Source organism: Scophthalmus maximus, chromosome 8 (genome assembly GCF_022379125.1).
Source record: "Scophthalmus maximus strain ysfricsl-2021 chromosome 8, ASM2237912v1, whole genome shotgun sequence".
Taxonomy (NCBI): Eukaryota; Metazoa; Chordata; class Actinopteri; order Pleuronectiformes; family Scophthalmidae; genus Scophthalmus; species Scophthalmus maximus.
This window is the reverse complement of record NC_061522.1, coordinates 21,915,629-21,937,500: the sequence shown is the minus strand read 5'-3', so window position 1 is coordinate 21,937,500 and position 21,872 is coordinate 21,915,629. Positions and strand designations below refer to the sequence as shown.

The window sequence follows — 21,872 nt, the reverse complement described above, 5'->3', positions numbered from 1 at the left end:
TTGAAACACACCAATCCATGTCTGTCATGACTTCAATCAAGTAAGTACTGGTAATACAGTATATCCACTTGTGTGCTGCCATCTAGTGCCTGAAATCCTAAAGAGATTTGTCTTGTCAGACTATTTTGTCTTTCTGGCAAAAAATAAAGAAAATATTTCAACACTATAATAAAATGTAGCAATGCAGTGTAGTGGCACAAACAATGTAATTGAACGCCTGTGTAAAAGGGCATTTTAAGTATTTATTATTGTATAGTATTCGTTAAGTTATAACTATTTTATTCTATTCTATTTTTTTTAAAACAGTGTTTTAGTATAGTCATTGATTTTCTGTTTATACACCAACCTCAAAATGTCATGTCCGCTTGCTGAATTTCACTTGTTGTCAAATGCATTAATAAGCATATATAGCTGCTTACAATTACATTATAGCATGTTATAATCCACATATATCATATGCTGCAATTTGAGAATTTATGGGGAAGTGTAACCAAAAAATAGAGCCGAGAACAACACTTCCACACCTTACTGTACTTACCTTAGCCAACCATTTTAAAAATATTTTCTAACAAGCTGTAACAGTGGGTCAATCAAAACAGGGTTTAAGGTACTTTGTCAATTTGCAATGCAGATGGAATAACACGTGCATTATTGTAATTTCATAAACCTGTCAGAACCTCACTGATTTACATTGTTTTGTGGTTGAATTTGAATGATCCTCTTTTTAGCCTTACACACATTTTTTAAGCAAAGAAACATCTGCAAATATTTACACGTTTTTGAGGGACGATAGCATTTCAAGATAATCTGGTCATATCAGATTGGATCTAAATTATTTCCAGTTATATACAGAGTCCCAGATTTTTCCTCCTTTGATTGTGAAACATTACGGTACTGATTTTATTAACTAAAGGTTTAACTAAACAAAAGGTACACAATGCTAAAATAAGTATGGAAAGATAGGCAGTTCTTACTTTGTTCCAGCACCAGTGACACTGCCTCGTTGGCCTCGTGTGACACGTACACTTTTCCCTCACTGACCAGCTCTTCTCCCAAGGCAGGAGGTGGCGCCACATCCTCTCCAGCTGAAGGAGCGGAGTGGCAGTGCCTTGTATCATGTGCTGGAGTCTCTGATGAAGATTCTGGTTCAGCAGCTGACAGAACTTCCAGGTCAGCTCCAGTGGAGGCTGTAGCCAGCTGAGCTGTGTCCAAGACCGCTTCAGCATCACTGTGTGTTGATACCGCTTTGGCTGCATCCTCTGCTGAAGCTTCATCCTCTCCTTCCTCCACTGGTGTCTCAGCAGCGGGTGTCATCTCATCTGGTGATGTCTCGTTCTCTGGGGCAGCTTCTGCAGTGGTGGTGGCCTCTTCGGCAGGTGTAACTTCATCTGGAGCAGTCTCTTCTGCAGACACCTTACCAGGTGTAACTTCCTCAGCTACATCTTCAGATGAGGCCTCTGTAGAAGCGACTGCTTCCACGGGAGCAGCATCGGGGGCTGATGCCCGATCCCCAGTGTTGATCTCTTCCACCTTCCCTACTGCAGGGGCTGAAGTGGTAGCTTCCTCTGGAGGAAATGCAGCCGCTTCCAACTCCTCCTCCTCCTCTGCTGCAGCAGGAGCAGACATCTCCTCGGTCATCCCCTCTTCAATTGATGGAGCTTCTGCTACTTCTGCTTCAGCCACATCCTCAACAGCACTGGCCACTGCAGACTTCAGCTCCTCCTTGCTCACTGTATCGGCTGCTTCCTCCGATACTACCTTTGCTGTTGCTTCCAGTACATCGGCTTCAACCATTTCCAGTGTGGAGTCCGAACCATTTCCATCTTCTTCCATTTGTCGGACAGCTTTCACCAGACTCGTCTCGCCAACAGAAGCTGCTGCGATCTCAACTGTGGAGCTTCCCAGGTTCTTCACAGCGGTGAGCAGATCTGGCAAAGACTCTGAGGTAGGGGAGCAGGACAATAATTGGCAAGAGAAGAATTATATCTGCTTTACACAGAACATTTTATAAATAAATTAATAAATTACACTTACCTCGACCAGATGTTTATCACAGGAAGGTCTACGGTCACCACAGGTTCAGGAGATGTTCTACAGGAGACTACCACCCCAGTTCATGCTCCTTTTAAAGTGTCCCAAGACAGTAACTCAGATACACTGTATCCTGTGAGCTCCCTTGACCCTTTTAAGAGATTGATGTGACAGAATGAATCTCTAGAAGCTTCTAATAAATGGAATAACCCAAAAGGACGTTTTTTTAATTACCTCCAGGAAACACATTTTAAAAATTATTTGTTACAATTACGTTAAATGTATACATTTAAATGAGGTTATGCTAGATACACTGGTAAACAACCTCATGGGAGTCACAGGTTGATTTTGCAAAAGTGTCTCGTGATGCTTTTGCTCGTCACCCCACCCTGGCAAAACACTAGGACACCCTAACAATGAGCACTAATCTTGATTTAGTCTTAACCGATTAAATCTTTCATTTTCAAATCTTGAGCAGAACCTGCCACATCCATCAGTTTCCTTCTGAGTGCTGCCAACATACTGTATCTAGAGTGGGTAGAGTTGTGACAGTATTAGATTTACCTTAACTTAGATCTCAGCCAGCCATTTCCAATTTAAAATCTTTCGAGAACGGAAAAGGTGCCAATCAAATTAACTGACTCATTCGGATATAACATGAGCATAGTCGTATAACTGGCAGAACAACTTTTTAAGATCTTTGTTATTAAATCTTCCACTTGAATGCACAGGAGCATGAACATGGTACAGGGGATACTTCAGGTTAGGAAGTATTTCTATAGAGGGTGCTTCTTCAACTACTATGATTTTTTTTGTTGGATTTTTTTTACAACATTTACTGTCACATTCCTCACATGATTTGTTCAAGCAACAAGCAAACGCATCTAAGATTGTTGAATGTTTATAGAGCACAAAACCGCCAAACACTTAGCTCATTTCAAATAAGATAACAGAATCATAACGTTAGGGTTATGCACACATATGAAGCACACAGACAAAAAAAACCTTCAAATTTACTTGTCATCCAGTGATGTTTTATTCTTTGAACACTTAAAATATGTTAATCATAATGACAACTTTTAATGCTCAGACACAAGGTGAATCTATTTTCTTTTCTGTTGTGTTCCCTGAATGCTTAGTTCCACAGTTGGAGCAGGAGTGTCACTGAAACACTAATGGAAATAAAAGTATTTGAATGTAGACAAAAGACAAATTCTGAAAACTATTATGGCATTGTTGTATCACTGAGGGGGTAAAAGAAAAAACAAGAATTTATAGATGTAAAGAACGACTGCAGGCTAGAAAATGACACTAATTGCTTTTTGGTCCCACTTCACAGTGAGTTAGGTCTGAATGAAGATACAGACTTCCTGGTCCATCTCCCTACTTTTTGCATAGTAATCCTAACCGAAGCAAAGATTCATGGGACAAAGTGTAGCTGTGAGTGAGCCTTTGCTGAGTAGAGGAAGAGCATATGCAAAGGATATTGAAAGAAACAAGACAACCATTTCTTCAAAATCAACCACATCAGACTGTTCTTAAGGCCACTGATGAATATTTTACGGAGAACATCAATTATTCACCCTGTCCTCTCCATTACATCACTTACTTCAACACTCCCATTAACTGTACAGCAGCCAAACCATAATTTGGATCAGCTCTGATCTGGTGAAGTGAATTCCTACAGAAACTGAATTTTTCAAACCGAATCCGTTCAGACAGCCTGATGCAAACTGTAATGGTTTGGCTCTAAAGGTTTGGGCAAGTTATGGGAAAGAAAGGCACACGAAAACCGGACTGACGAACCCCCAACAGGTCAATAACCAACTGGAAGTGCCGTTTTTCAGCTTTACTAAAATAGGGGTTCATAAGTCCTTTTTTCCTGGGACCAGAGAGGTGGGACACAGCACAACTAACCTAGCCCCCCCTTTCTGGTTGAACTACATCAAACCATCAGAGCTTTATGCAGCCACCACTGCAGCAGGGGCAGCCTCAGCGGGGGGAGCAGGATCTTCATCTAATGCAACCGTACCAGCGCTCTCTGCTGTGGGGGCTTCTTCCACTGGGGCTTCTGCTGCTGGAGCTTCTGCAGCGGGGGCCTCTGTTGCGGGGGCTTCTGCAGCGGGGGCCTCTGCAGCGGGGGCCTCTGCAGCGGGGGCCTCTGCAGCGGGGGCCTCTGCCGCTTCTACCGCTGGGGCCTCTGCTGCGGGGGCTTCTACCGGCGTCTCCACAGGGGCATCGACAGGAGCAGCTTCAGGGACTGCCTCTACCTCTGCAGATGGAGTAGAAGCAGCTTCTTCCGTGACTGCTGGCTCCGCTGGAGCCTCCGTAACGACCACCTCTGAGGCTTCTTCGGACACGGCTTCTACGTCAGGAGCGGCCTCTGCCACTTCCTCTGCAGGAGTGGGGACAGATTCTGCGAGGGCCTCGGTGGCCTGCACGGCCTCCTCAACGGGGATGAGTTCAGTTGCAGGAGCTGCTACCTCTGGCGCTGCCTCAGCCGAAGAGGCTAAAAAAGGTAATTAACAGAAGAAAGTGTGAATGCAACGTACTTTGAACAAGTAACTGATGGGTCTGTCGAAGTACTTCCAGAAACTAAACAAAAAAACATAAACAAACAGCTAGTGCCATTTCTTGGCTGTTGGAAGTGCATTTCAAATATTCCTGACAAAGGGTCAACTCATATTTGCTGCTACAGATATTGGTGTAAGAGTAAATTGTTCCACTTGGCACTAGGAGTAATATTATTTGGGCCCAAATGAACTTCTGGAGTTGACATAAGTTGAGCTCTAAGTGACTGAAAGGTCAAACTGTTCTTCCAATGACCCTTAAACGTCTGAGAAATCCAGGCACTGGGAATCCAGAGAAAAAGGACAAAATCCGAAACTATAAACTATTTTCTGAAATCCATCTTTGCAATAAAAATGTTTTATTTTGAACCTTTAAAAAAAAAAAAAAGAAAAAAAAGGCACCTTTGGTAAATGGACAGTATTTATTTTGCCCTTTTTTAGTCTTATCATTCACTCACATACGTACAGCGCTGCCATTACACACTTTTTCTTTCACATTCATACACTGCTGAAGAGCCGTCAGAGGGAATTTAAGGGTCAAGTATCTTAATCAAGGAAACTCCGGCATGCAAACAGGGGGAAGGTGGAGATCGAACCACCGACATTCTGGTTAGCAGACGAACGTCTCTTCTATTTGACACCAAACTCCTGTCAAACATGTAACGTGTGGTTGAGGGTCAAGAGCTTAAAAGGTCTTATAGGTAAAGCAGCTGCTGTTAACAGTCAACATAATATGAGTAAAGAGAAGGTTAATCCTTAATCCTAACATGTCATCAGAGGGACAAAAATATAACTGCTGGCCTCACTGACGTGAGGAAACGGGCCGACAACTCCGTTCACTCTAATGAACCACTTTTTTTCCCCCCAGCAATGGCGGATCATGGATCCTCGCAATAGTTCCCGCAAGTGAACAGCAGCGCATTAGAGTAACAGCAGAATGGAGTCAATGGACTGTTTGTGTTGCACTTATGAAGGGTAAGACGTTTAAATAGTCAGATTGTTTATTATCAGCACATCTGAATCAAATCAACATGCGCATTAAATAAATAATATCATTTGTAAAAAAAAAAAATTGTTTAAAAAAGGGTATTGACTACATAGGTATGTCGGTCTGTTATATTGTAAATTTATTGACTACTAATTACCAAAAATCGCAGTTCTGTCGCTCTGAATAATGGATTCTAGTTGCGTGCCAAGAACTTCCGGGAACTATCTGAAGTCTACCTGAGTCATGTGACGTACAAGCATTTTGGACTTCTGTTTACACTACTTTCTCTTTCAAGAGCTCTGGGCTCTGTCGCGCAATGGATAGCGCATTGGACTTCTAGCAACACTCGGGAAGACTCATCCAAAGGTTTTGGGTTCGAGTCCCACCAGAGTCGCTCACACACTGACACCGTAGTGACAGATAACAACACTTGCACATCAACCCAAATCCATGTGCGAGGGATTTGTCCTACACATTACTGACTTGGGTAGCAATGACATGATATTGTCATTACTAGAAACTATACATCTGATGTCATACAGGGGTGACGTTATATCAGGGGTTAACCAAGTTAGGGAAGTACTGTGCAACGCAGGAACATTGCACTGTAATTGCACTTGGTGATGAGTACTCAGATTAGTGTCAGGATGTATTATCCTTGATCACGTTCACTTCAATCACTACCACTGTGTTCTTCAAGATGTTTCTTTGCTTAACTTGATTACATAATATGATAACATAACATTTTAAAGACCAAATATTCAGGGAGGAGAGTTTGAAACCATCTGTGACCAAAAACACTTCCAGGCTACATGTGCACAGCCGGACTACATGTGCACAGCCGGACCAGTGGCTGCTCATCCCCCTGTAGTTAGCTGCTCTGGGCACAGAGCCACGACCTCTCCAGGAACAAACTGGCTGAATAGACAAATCATTTGCAGACAGAAATCAAGACAGACAGGCGAGATAATGTCATTGAGAAAAGTCATTCTACCATGTTGGATATTTGGGTGGTGAAGCCAGGACCAAGTCAGTAAATACACTTTGTATATTGAGGAAAAATATGCCTCTGGTGTCAGAGTAGATGGATAAAAGTGTAAATTTTCTCTTTAGCATTCAGCCAACATCAGCAAAAGACATGGCAGACGCTCAGCGCCGCTAGGATGGCTGTAGACCTTTAGTCATGTGCAATTCAAAATATTTTGTCTGTAATTTATTAATTTTACTTTAGACATGACAATGTGAAATTCTAGTCAACAGTTTTTAGTGTGTGCGTGCGTAACTGACCCTCTGCCGGGGAGCCCGTTGTGGCCAGTCTGTCCTCATAGCGCTCACTGTCACCATTGACTGTCTTGTAGGCCTGTGAAAGGGAGGGCAGATATGGGCTTATTTACATTCCATCACACACCAAATGATTATACGGCAGGAAAATGGCAAGTGTATTACAAAATCCATCTTTAACGCCGACATTTTGGCTATCACGACCCAGCACAGCTGATACGCACAGTAAACAAGTCTGCATGTGGCAGAGTTTGTCTGAAAGCACAAAGAGCTTGTGTGTGTGCCAGCTGTGCAGAGGTCTGCTCCAGACGGTGCTGTCTGTCCTGATGCTGCACGTCAACTAGCTTCGAGCTCACAGCAGTAAACACACCAGTGTTAAAAAGATGACCCACAAGTTAACTGGTTCAATCCAGTTCGCATCCAAGTCGCATTTCTGGTTGTGGTTTGGTATCAGAAGTTAATTCAAGTAGAAAACTTTTTGTGTGCTCATTCACACAGTTCAGATTGTCAAGGACGTTTCTAACCCATAATTATGAAAATTACAGACAAATGAAAGTTGATTTGGGACAGCAACAAGATCTCATTCCTTCGGGAAAGTTCTGTACACTTTTCCTCTTATCTTTTTATAGTGATCATCCTCTCTATGGTATATAGTACGTTTCTATGTTCACAGCTACCAATATTAAAATAGTTGTTTAAATGATTTATAGATTTAGATGCATAATGTATGAAACATTAAATTTCTTATGATCCAACAAATGGCATCTACAATTTCACTCAAATAATTCCAAATAATGGAAGCCTCTTAACTTCCCTGTTATTCACATTCTCATGCTTCCATTTACTTACTATGCTTCTCATATGTAAATATTTACCCCCGACACTGGTATTTAAGTCATGTTTGAGCATTATCGTTTTAGGAAATCACTGCAGAAGGACACAAGAAATATTAACACTGAAAAGGTCACAACTACAAATTTGAAACCAGAACGGATAAATCTGTGATGCTCACATAGACGACTGCAGCAGTGAGGCCTCCTCCACACAGAAGAAAGTATGTCATGTTGGTGGAGCCACCAGGGACGCCGAAGGCCATGTGTCGCACTGGAGCGGCTAAGAGACACAGGAGGGTAAAGTGACTGGGTTAGTACGGCAAAGAACATGAAGTTAAGATTTTAATTTACTCAGAAATAGTAATTTAATTTACTCCATGTCAATCTTGCACAAGAAAATTATTTGCACCTTCAAGTAATCCCTGATTGAACAGAGGGCATTTGTTTCATGTGCTTAAATCATAAAGAACCATAAAAAAAGCTAGAGAATAAAATAAACTTTACTTCGAACATTTAAAAAAGTAATAAGCAATAACATTTTAAAAGAAAAAAAACTACAACAAATACAAGATGGCCAATAATAATGGATAACAAATAAGCAAGATAAATCTATAAATAAATGTTCGAAAGGGAGCAGAAAGAAGCATTATACTATAATACAGCTATGATACCTTTAACAATTTATAGGGCGATTCATTTGGGAAACCATCATTCAGAGAGAATACGTTCCGACAGTGACAACATGTCCCCGTCCCTTAATCCAGTTACACAATGAAGCTCTGGTCATTTGTAGCAGAGGGGATGAAAGATTTAGCAGCAGCCAAGCTAAACACCAAACTGTCCCTTAAATGAGATCCCCAGCAGCACATACAAACACAGACACAGCCTGCTTGTCAATCCTTGATTTGCATCAAAACAAACAATCTTAAAATGATCAAGTGGACTTGAAATCATATGAGGTAGTAGAAGACTTGGGGTGCGGGGTGGGAGGGGTGACATCAGTTGGGCAGTGGTGGATAGGCGAGTGTGGCTGGCTGCAGCTTGTACCTCCTGTGGAAAGATTTGCTAGTGTTTAGAGGATTGCCAGTGGTGCATGCAGAGGAGGCCATAAATAAATCCACCCTGAATCCCAAACACCCTAATCGCTTCCTACCTAGACCTCTATCACACTCACCAAAGAGTGAACGTGAAACAGTTACAGTTGCATAGCATAATGTCAACCCTCTGTGTTTGGTTTGCTCGGCAGGCACAGTACTGTAGGCCATGTGAAGCAGTGAAAGAACACGCTGTACAGCAATATATACACCACGCCCCTTTTCCTTCTTCATAGATGTGTTGTAGGTCATACTCTTCCCTGGGACTTTTCCACTGACAACGTGAATGTATATGAACAACTGGTTGGCAGTTAACCTGCTGTTTTTAAGAGGACACTTTTCAGAATATTAGTTTATTTCTAGATTGCACATTTAGGAAAATTTTACCTTAAAAAAAAATCTTCGGTCCCAGACAGTTAAAGCCCCTGAAAATTGTTAGCATAGCTATATTTGGTATTTTTTATATCAAATGATAATGTGGGAATAATAGTGAATGTGTGAGACCACAAACGTAGCTGAAAGGAAATGACTGAAGCTGGCCAGAAACACAACTCTAAATGAGTGATTGCCAACGACATTAATCATCAATTATGACAGAAATTGCAATGTGACTGCTGGATGTGTAAGCAGATGTTTGTGAACAAGTTTTCTATCGAAAGTTAAGGTGGCTGTATGTCAGCCTTGTGTTCACAACTTTTCCACGCTGCTTCCAAGGTTATATTGCAGTTTTAAGTATTTCTTTAAAACATTGAATATATATAATAATAATTTTAATATATTCAATTCAAAGTAGTTTGACAATTCGTGCCTTGCTTTTTCGTGGTCCACAGTATCAACTTCCTGGATCTTCGCAGTTTATCTGGTAACAGACACTCTACCCCCTAAATTCATAATGTGGTGTTTTTATCATCGAATTTATGAAGTGATGACGCAAAAAAATTTAACAAAAATGTGCCAAATAGTGAAGGACGAGTAGGAACATTTTGTTACCTTTGGGCAGAGCTAGCTGTTCGCCCCCCATTTTCAGTCTTTGTGCTAAGCTAAGCTTACAGCTGCAGGCCCAAGCTACATTTTGACCTTCACCAAGGTGGTTGTGTGATGGCTTGGTTTGTCTGTCGTTTGTTAGCAGGGTTAAACAAAAAGTTACTGACTGATGTTTTAGATAGGTCACAGGGGATCATATTTTGGGAGGGATTCAGAGACAGATCTGGATCCAGGAATTGTTTGACGGAGTCTTCACCACTGGGAGGCTGGGCCTTGCTGGAGGTCTGCGCTCTCTTGACTGCTCTTGTTAATGTAGTCCAGCTGAACTACCGAGTGATACATTACTATAAAACCAAAACAGGGCTTCTGAATGCTGAGCCAATGTAGCTGCAAGTCAACTCTCCCTCCTCCTCTAATACCCATGACACAGCAGCACCGATGTAGGGACAAGTCCAAGTAGAGGTTATTTATACAGGTAATCAGTTAATCCCTGCAGTGAGATTCAAGCCTTTAAAATGGACACGCATGTCAGGCAACAACGGACAAACATGGCTCCTGTGGCATCACTGACACGTGGACATGCATTCTGGGTGAATGTGTCCCCTCCACTTCTGTCCCATCAGCAACCATGTGCTCACTGAGACAGAGAGAAACCTGCACGGCAGGACTAGTGTGGCCCTGCAGGTGCTACCTGCGGGCCTTAGCGTGCTCTGATTGTGTGTTGTGCAATTACAGCACATTGGCCTACGGCATTAACCTCTGCTTTTTACTTCCTATACCCACCTACATAGGCTGCAAAGTCACAAGCAGTTTTGGTTGCAGTCTTTTAGAAATGTATTGGTGTCTCCTCCGTGGCCAACTGGAGTCATCCTCAGGTTTTTCCAGCATCAGTCGACTTTTCTAAACAGGAAATTAAAACAGCAGTTTTGCCCTCGGCCTAAATTCCACATGCTCAGATTCCAAAGGAAAGGATGAACGGAGCAGGAAGGCATGAAAAGAGAAAGTGTCCTTTAAGTGATCAAGTCCTAAACGCCCTCTGGAGAGATTGCTTGTAAGCAAAGTGAGGAATAAAATGCAAATACAACTAGTTATTTGCTTCGATTCACATCAAATTAGTGTATGGAGTTAACATGCAAATGGGCTTTTCAATATGACTGTCATAGTCAGGGAGGCTGAAACTTGTGTAGACAATGGCAGATCACCAAACAGTTTCATCAAGCTCATTGAAAACGAGGACACGTGAAAAGTAATCCTGTAAAAACGTGGTTGTGTTCGACACTCGGGCACTGGCATTCAAAATTAAGTGACGCTCACTCAGTCAAGTTCAAAAACCTAAAGTCAGAGTAAGAACAGACAATCTATGTGTGATGGGTCCTCTTTCATAACCAGCGTGCAGAACGGAGTGTCCCCAAAGCAGGACACACCTCCTCGTGTCAGGCTGGCTGCTGCAGCTCGACCGCGCACAATCAAGTGGCCCGCACGTGTGTTCATGTGAACACGTCAAGACTCACAGTTCATGTGAACACGTCAAGACTCACAGTTCATGCGTAAGAAAAATGAAAAATAAAAAAAAATAAAAAATAAAAATCAAAAATTTTAAAATAATAATTATAAAAAAAAAAATCAAATTTCAAACAAGATCAGTCAAGCAGTAAAACCTTTCACCGACGCCATTCATTTTAAAACCTACTGCTGAAAACGCACGAGGCAGCGTATGCTCCATTGCTCCCATTAACTTCACACCAGTTCATCAGTTCACCACTGCGAAGCTTCCGGTGGTGACGCGGACTCACCGTTTCTGGGTTGGAACGCCCTCCGCGCCAGCGGCCCGACTCTCTGCAATGCCCGTCTGCAGAACATCTTCGCTCGCTCGTCAGTGGCAGGTGAGAGTGAGTGAGTGAGAGTGTGAGTCTGCGCGTGTTTCCAGCAGCTTTTAAGGATGACCGAGGATGGACACTCAGTTCCAGCCCAGCGCTGATTGGGAAGAGGACGCCCCCTCCGTCACAAGGGATCAGTGGACCAGCGCGACACCTACAGGCGATAAGGTAGAACAACAGCACCGGTTTGAAGTCACAAAGCTTCATTCTCTGGTTACACTCCTGTCGGTGTGACACCGGAGTGAGGCGGTGCAGTAGTGTCGACGGTGCCGTCATCTACCTGCTTCGCGGGGCATGCACACACCTGGAGGTCCCCAAAAAAAGCACTGGAAGATTATGCTCTTCGACTTCTCCGGTGGTGTTCGACGCCGTTCAGCCTCCCCGGCTGGCTGAGAAGCTCTCTGTAATGCAGGTGGACCAGGACCTCGTGACAATGGATCACAGACCACCTCACTGACAGGCTGCAGTATGTCAGGCTGCGAGGCTACTTGTCAGATGTGGTGGTGAGCAACACTGGCTCACCCCGGGGGAACTGTCCTGTCGCCAATTCTGTTCACCCTCTACGCTGCAGACTTCTGCTTCAACTCTGGAACATGCCACCTCCAAAAGTTCTCAGACGACTCCTCCACCGCCGGCTGCGTCACAGGCGACAAGGAGGGGGAGGACAGGGACCTGGTCGAGAGCTTTGTAGAAAGCACCTGCAGCTCAACACCGGGAAAACCAAGGTGACACTCAACAACAAACTGGACTGGTCAGACAACACTGAGGCCGTTCCTTCTGAGGAGGCTCTGGTGCACTAGGCTGCTGCAGAGCTTTGGCACCAAGCTGGTGGGGAAGGCCAGCTCTGTGGTGGGGATGGAACTGGACAATGTGGAGACAGTGACAGAGGAGAGGATGAGAGGAAAGCTGAGAGCGATCATGGACAACCCCTCTCATCACCTCTGTGCTGAACTGGGGCAGCTCCGGAGCACGTTCAGCCACAGACTCGTCCAGCCCGCCAGGGAGGCTCCTTTCTCCCTGCACATCAGACTGCACAAGGCCACAGCACCCACAGTCTAAGACTCAATCCACTCCAAATCCCAACTGCACAACCATCTAACTTTTATTGAATTATAATTTTATATTGCACATTATTTTATACAGTATTTGTGGTAGTAGTTTGTAGTATTTCCATTTTGTGTTATTTTGTGTTATATGCTACACTTATGTGCTGTTGAGTCGATTCTGAATTTCCCCATGTTGGGGCCCAATAAACGTTCATCTTATCTCATCTTATCTTATCAGGGCCATCACAAAACAAACTCTGCTGTGACATCAGACATCTCTTGCGCTGGTGCCAAGTGGATTACTGTCCCATGTGGTTGCACGGAAAGAGACAGTGAGCTGTGGTTATATAACACACACTTTGCCAGAGTGCTGTTTTGATTTTGCTTTGCGCATTGCTCTGACTGGCAGGGCTACAGTAGAGCCAAGACTGGAGGCAAGAGGAAAAGCTGAGAGAGAAGTAGAATGAAATGAGCTGTTCTCTGTAGGTTTAAGGACCATGAGTGACTGTCCTCAAGACATACTGTTCAGTTGGCAACATCTGAAATAAAATCAAGAGTCTGTTGCACCTACTGCTGTGTGTTGTGTCTCTGTTGCCCTCCTGTGGTAGAACAAGCATAACAACACTGACAAGACATACATCAAGATAATACTCATGTACTGTCTAAACTGAACATGTTGAAGCTCCGTTCATTTTTTTCATGCTCCACATGTGTGGAACAAACTCACAGAGAACTCTTTTGAATCAAGTTTGAAGACCTTTACTCTTGCATTTCTTATCATTTCATTTGGTTGATCAATTCCCCATTTAACTCTTTAATTTATTTAAAATTCTCTTTTTATTGTCCCATGTTGCTTTTACAATTGGTCATGATGCCTTTTGTATCTTATGTAAATAACTTTGAATTGCCTCGCTGTTGAAATGTAGTGTATAAATAAACTTTTTTCTTCCTTCATAAATGGGACTCCTTGCGGAGTACTTTCATACTTACTCTAGTTTTAACCCCAGAGATCTTTGCACTTCTATGACGTTACAAGCCCTGGTCAAAGTCTGAGCTGCTGATGTCGGCATAGTCTAACTTTTGTCCGTCGTCTGGGTGGAGCTGAAAAAAGGTTGGATCCTACATTACCCATTATCCAACCTAAATGTGTATTTTCATGGGAGTGCCCTCCCGTCTGGTAAACTCCTGTGTCTTTCAAACTGTGCATCCCCCACAGTGTGTTTCTCTGTAAAGGCTTTCTGTTCAAAGTTTGTGACCTGCCTTTGGGCAGATTGTTGCTTGTTGAGTCTTTCCTGAGTGTAGAGAAAGACGTCTCCCACTGGGCCGGTGAATGTTGCACCAATCTGGCACTAGCATGTGCACACTCACGCTCACTCAGCTGCACATACCGTACCTCTGGTGTGCTGCATGATCCACAGTTCCTGTTCCAGATCCTGGGCCGGAGAGGTTTGCCCCAGCATGTGACAACCTCTGAATCATCGATTAGACACAAAAATTACAACACACATTACCATCGGCCACACTGCTCACGCACAAGACCGTTGCATGACTGCCGTGATGTTTTGTACGTTTGGACACAGTGCTGTGGTGGAAACCTTTCATTGCAGATGGAAGGGAATCTTAAAACCCCTGCTTTAAAGGTACTTGTATGCACAGCAACATACTGTAGAGGTTAGCGAATCAGGGAAGTCGCATATGGAGAATCCTACACTTGGGGGAATGTATGTACATATATTTACCTAAACAAATGTGGCGTTGATTACATAACCCTGGACTTGTTGGTCGTAGGAGCATCTGCAGTGGACAACATCATGGGCTTGAGTTATGCTGTCAGTTGGCAAAATATTTAACGTTTCCAAAAGCACATGGTCCCAGTCTGTATCTTCAGTTCCACTTGTGACATCACAGAAACTATAGATGCTGAAACTGCCACTTGACTGTGACTTTAAAGCCACAGTCTTTTGAATGTTTATGGTTTACGGCATTGTTCATAATATTCAGATAGCACAAACTTCTGTACGTAAAACCCGTTCTGGGTTCGGCTTGCTGGGGAGGGAAGTGGTGGTTATGTTTATGCGATGGGTGGCAGAGATGGGACAGACTCCCACATTAATGGCTTGCGAGTGGTCGCGACATCAAGACATGTGTGATTTCAGAGTTGTCTGTGTGAGGACTAAAATCATGTGCACCAACAATCAAACAGCTTATGCAATAAATCTGGGTTAACCTACAGAGGCAAAGGGTCTACAGTGCATTTGTTTGGTTTTCAGGAGATTCCCTACTACCAAGGTGGATATGTCAGAGCTTTCGGACAAATCTGAGTTGTCTAGTTGAGATTGTGACCTCGAAGTTGAGGCGGACGCTTTTTAAAGTCAGAAACTCGGATAACTCTGATAACTCTGGAACACGGCGTCTTTCGCGGCACTACCTCAGTGATAGTCGAGAATAAGTGTGGACTGCCACCGGGAGAACCAAAGTCTGATATTTTCAAATTCGACACCTGGTGGCTTTAAAGATTTAAAGTCACATTGTCTCTTTTCACACTGAATGACATGGGAAGTGCCTGAAACCAAAGCAAACGTGAATGCCTCACGTCATCGACAATCTGACTTTTCTTGCTAATTAAACCAACATTTAACAACAATAGAGCTACAATGCCGATGCACAGTATTGTCAGCCCTCACATTATGAACTCTACAGCCATCTTGGCGTGTCTGATGGTGGGCCGTAATTTCCACTGCCGCGTCTGTTGATACACTACAACAGGTCAAGACTGACATTTCAGCCCAGATAAAATAAAAACACTGTTTAGAGTTGGTTCCCACGGTGACCAACACATATCGCTCTGTGCATTGAAAGGTCATTCAGATCTGAGCCTCCGCCAAATAATGTCGACATTCACAGTTCTTTATTTGGCAGCTACTGTTAACAATAAGATCACAGCTATACACAAATTTTCCAAGTAGGACACCTCCTATTCTTTTTTATAAATATGAAAGTTCTGTGTGGACTGACAACAACTGCATTTCATATGTGCTGCGTTTGGTCAAAGACAAACATTATCTTCCGTGTCGTCTCACACACTCGTACAAAGAGCTAATAAGTCAGATTCAGTGGGAAAAGACGGGCAGTCTCGCCGCTCTGTCTCTCAGCAGCAGGTCCACTGCTCTTTCTCTGCTCTTTTCTTGCTCAGGACTTTGAAGGAGCTGTTGTGCGCCACAGCGTTCGCTGACGAGAGTTTCTTCTGTCGCCTCAGTTTGGCGGCGACAGCGATGACAATGTCCTCTACGTTATCCTGCTGATACGAAACCTCCCCGGCGCCCCGCTGTCCACTTAGACGTTTGAGAGGCGGGTTCTTGGCCGAAGTTTCAAAAAACATCATGCCTTGGGCCTTGGCGAAGCTCACCGCCCGCTCCTGGCTCACCTGGCCCTCAGTCCTTCTGGGGTCACGGAGGTCACTCTTGTTACCCACCAGGAATCTGTGAGGAGAGCAGGCAGTGGAAAGGGACAAATAATGATTCACAAAAAAGTTATGTTCATAGGATGAAGAACCATTTGACACGAATTAAATCAATAATTGCACACAGAATGCTGAAGCTTTTACCTGGGGACTTCCTGTCCAACGGAGTTCTGCCTGCACTCCTCTATCCAGGAAACCAGGCCGCTGAAGCTGGCGGGGCAGGTGACATCATAAACGAATAGCACGGCATGGACGTTTCGATAATAATGCTGCACCATGGACTTACGAAAGCGCTCCTGCCCTGCCGTGTCCCAAAGCTGGAGCTGAGGAAAGGGAGGGGAAATGAAACAAGACAACATTAACATATGTGCAGTGGGGTCAAACATCTGAGACCACTCTCCCTTTAGGACCCTGCTGAAGGCTCCTCTCACTGACTGGAGGAGGTGGTGGAAACATGAAAAAGAGGAAACAAACGAGAAGGCACGGAGAGGAAAAGAGAATCATGTGTTGAAATAACCACACACACACACACACACACACACACACACACACACACACACACACACACACACACACACACACACACACACACACACACACACACACACACACACACACACACACACACACACACACACACACACACACACACACACACACACACACAGTTAATGTCTAACAGTTAAAACAATGACAACCCATATGAAGCTCTAACAAACTGATACATTTTGGCACATGAGCACAAAACCTATGATTACAAATCCATCCTCCCCCCTCAAACCTCATGTCTGGACTTGGGCTACTGTAGACTCAATTTTTAAAAGATTTCATTTGAGACTTGAAATTTGAAGCTGTCGAGCGTCAAGCCTGCAGCTTTCACACAGCAGTCCATGTGGAGCCCAGAGAAAGGACCATGCACAGCCCACACGGTTCGGATATTGTCATCATCAGGCCTATGCTTTGAATCCGCCTGGTCTCAAAATTCACTTTAAACCCTGTAGCTCTGAAAATAATATTTTCCAATACAATGTCATTTTAATCATCAGCCTCTGAAGATCAGCAAATGGCTCCGACTTTGCTTATGAGGACTTGTGACTGGATTTGTCTGGAGTTTTGACTGACTTGGATCGTGACCCGACACTTCTCTTGACTGACTCTAGACTCAACCTCAAAAACCTCAGACCTGCCATGATTGAGGTAAATCATGTCCGGACTGAGTTGAGACATATGACTTGTCTTCAATTACTTAAGACTCGTCTTGATTCACTTGAGACCAGTCTTTACCAACTCAGGACTTAAACTTGAGACTTGCCCCTTCATAAACTTGGGAATTGTCCTGAGTGACTTGACACTTTTCTTGGACACTTGTCTTGAGACATGACTTTGTGCTTGGAACAGAGTCTTAAAAAAAAAAGCAATGGCACTAGTCTGTGCATATAAATAAAATATGTATGCATGTTTGGACAATTTTTTCGTCATCCATTTATTTATTTTTAGGATTTTTAACGTGATGCATTCAAACACTCCCTCATCCCCTAAGTTTTTTTCCGAATCAGTCGCACTGATAGACACTTCCTCTGCCATTTCGAAACACTGCAGGAAACAGAACAAATCCACTAACACCCATGGATTTCATATTTTTAAAAAATCATCATCGTCCCCTATTGTGCTATGCTGCTCAGGGGGAGTTTTGCGAATATGAGGCTTCAGCTGCAGGATGTGTTAAAAATCAGGCCTGAATTGGAGGCTGCTGATGTCGATTAGGAGCCAACATGTCACTTGAATCCAGCATGCAGTCCTCTGTGTCAGCGTTAGTTCTGCCAACACATACAGCTTTGCTGATATACCAGAGAATTCTACTGTCGTTCAGTTGGAGACAAATAGGTCTGTGTCCTCTCAGCAGAGCCACACCGCAGTGGAGGACATTCATAAAAGAGCCTCTAAGAATAGTAAGAGCTCACAATGGTGATGCAGTTTAAAACACGATCAAGTTACTTAGTCCTCTAAGTAAGTAAGAAAAAAAACCTAAAATCCAATGTTTTTGTAGTTTTCAGCCCATGATATTATTTCATTTTTATATCGCCTCAAAAGGTCTTATTTGGGAAGCCATGGATACTTTTTTTTGTCACCAAACTCTGTAGGATGGAAGAAAAACATATTTTCTGTATGACTGAGCCATTGCACTCATATGATAAAACAAATTTTCCCCCTGGCAAAAACAGACTTTAATGAATTTTTGTGTCATTATAGGGAGGTCTCTACCGCAAATGGGCATTGAGAGATATATCTGGAATTTAAAAAATTGGTCAGTTTCATAAAACCGAAACGGTGGCAACTGCAATCATTGATGTATAAAGTGACAATGTCCTTCAGTTTTTCCTCATACAATATCCATTTCAGGATTAAATTTGTTGCTTCAGTATCTTCATGATTGTTGAATACCTGTGGAAAATGTGCTCATACGTGTCGAAACATGTCCAAACAGCAATGTAATCAGTATGCGCCTTTACATGTTGTCAAGAGAGAACATGTACCCATTCAGTCCTGTTCTTCAAATGATATGGTTAAAGTTATAATTTTTTTTAACAAAAAAATTGCACATAAAGTTCAATCAAGGTATTTGAATTTTTATTGTATATTTTATTCTTTTTTTATAATAAAATGCAACCGCTCCACTGAATATAGAATCTATAAAATGAACATGTTTCTTTACTCCAGTCGTCATTTCAGAGGCTGGGACAGAAACAGAGACAATAAGAAGTGAATAACTGAAGACCCCGCCCCTCCATTGTAGACATACATTCCCCACAGTTAAAGCAAAGCCTTTAACTAAGGACACTGACGCTTTGCTGTCACTAAATGACCACGTGTTAAGCTATTTCCAAAAAGGGTCACATGTTCCTCCTATAGCTATCCCACATATACCATTTTGGTTTTATGAAAATGACCAAAACATGTTACCACACCTGTTTTATTTAGAATAAATGTCATTTGTGGTAAATACCTCACACATTGGCACCAACTTGGGGTTGCCTTTGAATAAAACAATTATGATTGATATGTGCGTGCAAAGGAAGTTTATCATACCTTCCATACGTTCTTTTATTAAGTCATTTTGCATTTTTGTTTTTCCAAATCTAGGGCCTTTTGAAATCAACACATGCAGTACCAACCCATAATGTTCAGTCGAACTAGGAAGACGTTTGTCTCACGCAATTTAACGTTTGGCTAGACGAGGCCCAACACAAGCAAACAAATGTAATTGAACAAAGGCGCCTCACTCCCCCGGACTCGAGAAAAGTCTCTCCAGCGTCTCAGTTACGACTCCACGTCACGACCAAGTCGCTCAAGCACCCCGTCACCGACGCTTCACCGGTTACCTTGATTTTTTCTCCACCGATGTCCAGCAGCCTCTCGCGGAAGTCCACGCCGATAGTGGCCTCCACCCTGCTGGGGAACTGTCCGGCGCAGAGTCGGTGCGTGAGGCAGGTCTTCCCCACCGCGGAGTCTCCGATCACCAGCACCTTGAAGGTCCGACAGCGGGTGAGCGGCGGCGACGACGCGCTGCCCAGCGAGTTGGAGAACTCAAGAGAGGAGTCCATCGCGCCGGTGTCCTCCGGGGCGCAGCGGGGGCGCCACTGGCGCGCACTGACCGACAAAAGGAGCACGTCTTCTGTCGGAGGCGCATCAACTCCTCCTCGACTCCTCACTCCCTGCGCCTCACCTGATTGGTGACGGCTGGAGTCGGAGGGCGGGGTGAGCTGACCAACGGCGAGCCGGCATCAGCTCAGTGTTTCCGCACGGACGAACATGACGGATTCCTCTGAAAATATCATTTCTGAAACGTGTTTTGGTTGATGTCCTGCCCGTCTCGTATATGTTTCTACCTGCCGGTGGCTGCTGCGGGTCGTCACCATGGCAGCCAGGATTTCTCCCCCACAAACTGCTATAGCGTCGGAACAGATGATAACCCTCTGAAGACAAGTTCGACTTCAGTTCTCAGTCACAGTTTGGTTAAGGTCGGGGAATGTTTATGAGATGGGTTGAAATAGCCGCCCCCGCAACGTGCACTGCATAAAAAGACTTTCTGACAGGAAGCGTTGAAGTCAAACTTCCAAACTTCTCCCACGCGGCTTCTCCCCTCATCCTCTCACCGTCGCTGCCGGAGAACACACAGCGTGGTGGCGCCCCCTGCTGGTAGTTACCATACAGTCAAGTCTCCTATAGACGGTCACCATCACCCCGTGCATGCTTGCCCAACGTGCAGTGTCTTAGTTTCAGGCAATGCACAAGCTTCTGTGCACATGTGGACAATAGTTTCTCACAAAGGACGAACACCTGTTGCAACAATGATCCACATCCTGACTTTTATGGTGAACATTTTTGGATGAAGCCCAGTGAGAACCGATGACAGCAGATTAAACCTGTGCTTTTCAGAGTATTTGGCACAACTCTGCTTTAGTGAAAAAAAAAACTAAAAACAACCTGCATCTATACTTTATGTTGTTGTTACACATGCCAGATGATGTCATTCTGTTCTGACACAAACATGAGGGAAATATTAAAGGGGCTCCTATGTTTCAGGCCATGCATGTAACTATCAAAAAGATTGAAATAAAAATTACCACAATTTGTAATAAAAACAAAAAGATGTAATAAAGGTCCAACAGGAACCGGTAACCTGAAGTGCTACACTGGTCCTGTGAAGGCCTATTACACAATCTGTCTTCATCGAAGAATATATTGAACAAAAATGTACATTTGAGAGAGAACAAAACCCATCAAGATTGTTTACACCTTTGATATAACTTAAGGATCACCTGTAGTTTTTATATTTAAGAAAGTTGGAGAAAAATAATATATCAGTTTAAGTGGCCTTCAGTTCTATCTTTGAGTCGGTTAATACAAACGTCTGAGTGTAAACTGAGCCATGACAAGTCTCTGTTGCTGATCCTGGAGCAGTGACGAGGAGGAACACGCCAGCAGCTCGGTGAGAGTAACAGTGGCCACATAGACAGATGCAAACAAGTCAACGTTTTACTTTTGTTTGGTTTTAATACAAAATTCCAGAGATATACACCACCATCTCAGATTTCCTCTTTCACATTAGATCCCAAATTAGAGGAAAAAGGGGAAGAAAGATTATTAGGGGAAAAAAGGGAGAACAGAAAAGTAAAAATAAATTCCAAATGTTTTTCTTGTTGTTGCTGTGTAACATTTTTTACTTCTGTCACCGTCGGTCAGCATGCTTCAATGCTGAACCCTGACATTTAGAAGAGCCATATTCGATTGCAGAGAAGAGCCCTGTGAACTGCGATGTATTGGGCTCATTTCCACTTACACTGTCACAGTCTGTGTTCATGCAGATAAAACCATTTCTAGCAGTGACGACAGCAGCAACTCAAGGGGCTCTTAACTGCCAGGACTCAGTGGAACCAATTCAACCAGATCTAGAAATGAACATAACTTGTGATGAGCTTCAATGATCCATTAACGACAGGACGGGTGTCTATGGTATTGCTTAGATCTATCCAACACTCTCAGAACTAGGAACAAAGTTAAGAGTAGCAGTGTATTTGAAATGGAGCACAACACACAACCTTTACAGTTTCTCCTTTGTGCTACAAGTTGTTCCGTGATAAACAGACAGAGGGTTACACATTCCCATGTTGAAGCAGAAACAGTGAGGGGAAACACAGAAAACGGTT

General features: G+C 43.5%; 3 protein-coding genes and 1 non-coding gene across 7 annotated transcripts in view; 1 reads left to right on the top strand and 3 right to left on the bottom strand.

Annotated features, from left to right (window-relative positions):
- The window catches only part of LOC118313248 (fibrous sheath CABYR-binding protein), a 3,734-nt gene extending 1,335 nt beyond the window's left edge, over nt 1–2,399 (bottom strand). For both annotated transcript variants that reach the window (XM_035638597.2, XM_035638598.2), the window contains exon 1: nt 975–2,399. In XM_035638597.2, the coding sequence (XP_035494490.2) occupies nt 975–1,833 (859 nt within the window). In that variant the 5' untranslated portion in view covers nt 1,834–2,399. The remainder of the gene's footprint in view (nt 1–974) is intronic.
- A 649-nt stretch (nt 2,400–3,048) lies between these two features.
- On the bottom strand, nt 3,049–11,770 carry LOC118312318 (fibrous sheath CABYR-binding protein-like). Of its 3 annotated transcripts, none has more exons than XM_035636836.2 (4): nt 11,575–11,770; nt 7,883–7,983; nt 6,877–6,949; nt 3,049–4,540 (listed from the first exon to the last, which is right to left on the bottom strand). In XM_035636836.2, exons 1-4 carry the CDS (start codon nt 11,639–11,641, stop codon nt 3,993–3,995), a joined length of 789 nt encoding a protein of 262 aa, XP_035492729.2. In that variant the 5' UTR covers nt 11,642–11,770; the 3' UTR covers nt 3,049–3,992. The 3 variants fall into 3 exon arrangements, with proteins under 3 accessions (XP_035492729.2, XP_035492730.2, XP_035492732.2); XM_035636837.2 differs by lacking the exon at nt 11,575–11,770 and adding an exon at nt 11,472–11,547; XM_035636839.2 differs by lacking the exon at nt 11,575–11,770 and adding an exon at nt 10,565–10,683.
- On the top strand, nt 5,892–5,983 carry trnar-ucu. The gene is given in 2 exon segments: nt 5,892–5,928; nt 5,948–5,983. It is a non-coding gene; the product is annotated as a tRNA-Arg (tRNA).
- Nucleotides 11,771–15,590: 3,820 nt separating the features above from the next.
- Nucleotides 15,591–20,880, bottom strand: LOC118312320 (ras-related protein Rab-33B). The gene is made up of 3 exons (XM_035636840.2): nt 19,545–20,880; nt 16,309–16,487; nt 15,591–16,183 (listed from the first exon to the last, which is right to left on the bottom strand). Exons 1-3 carry the CDS (start codon nt 19,764–19,766, stop codon nt 15,853–15,855), a joined length of 732 nt encoding a protein of 243 aa, XP_035492733.2. The 5' UTR covers nt 19,767–20,880; the 3' UTR covers nt 15,591–15,852.
- Nucleotides 20,881–21,872: the final 992 nt, after the last annotated feature.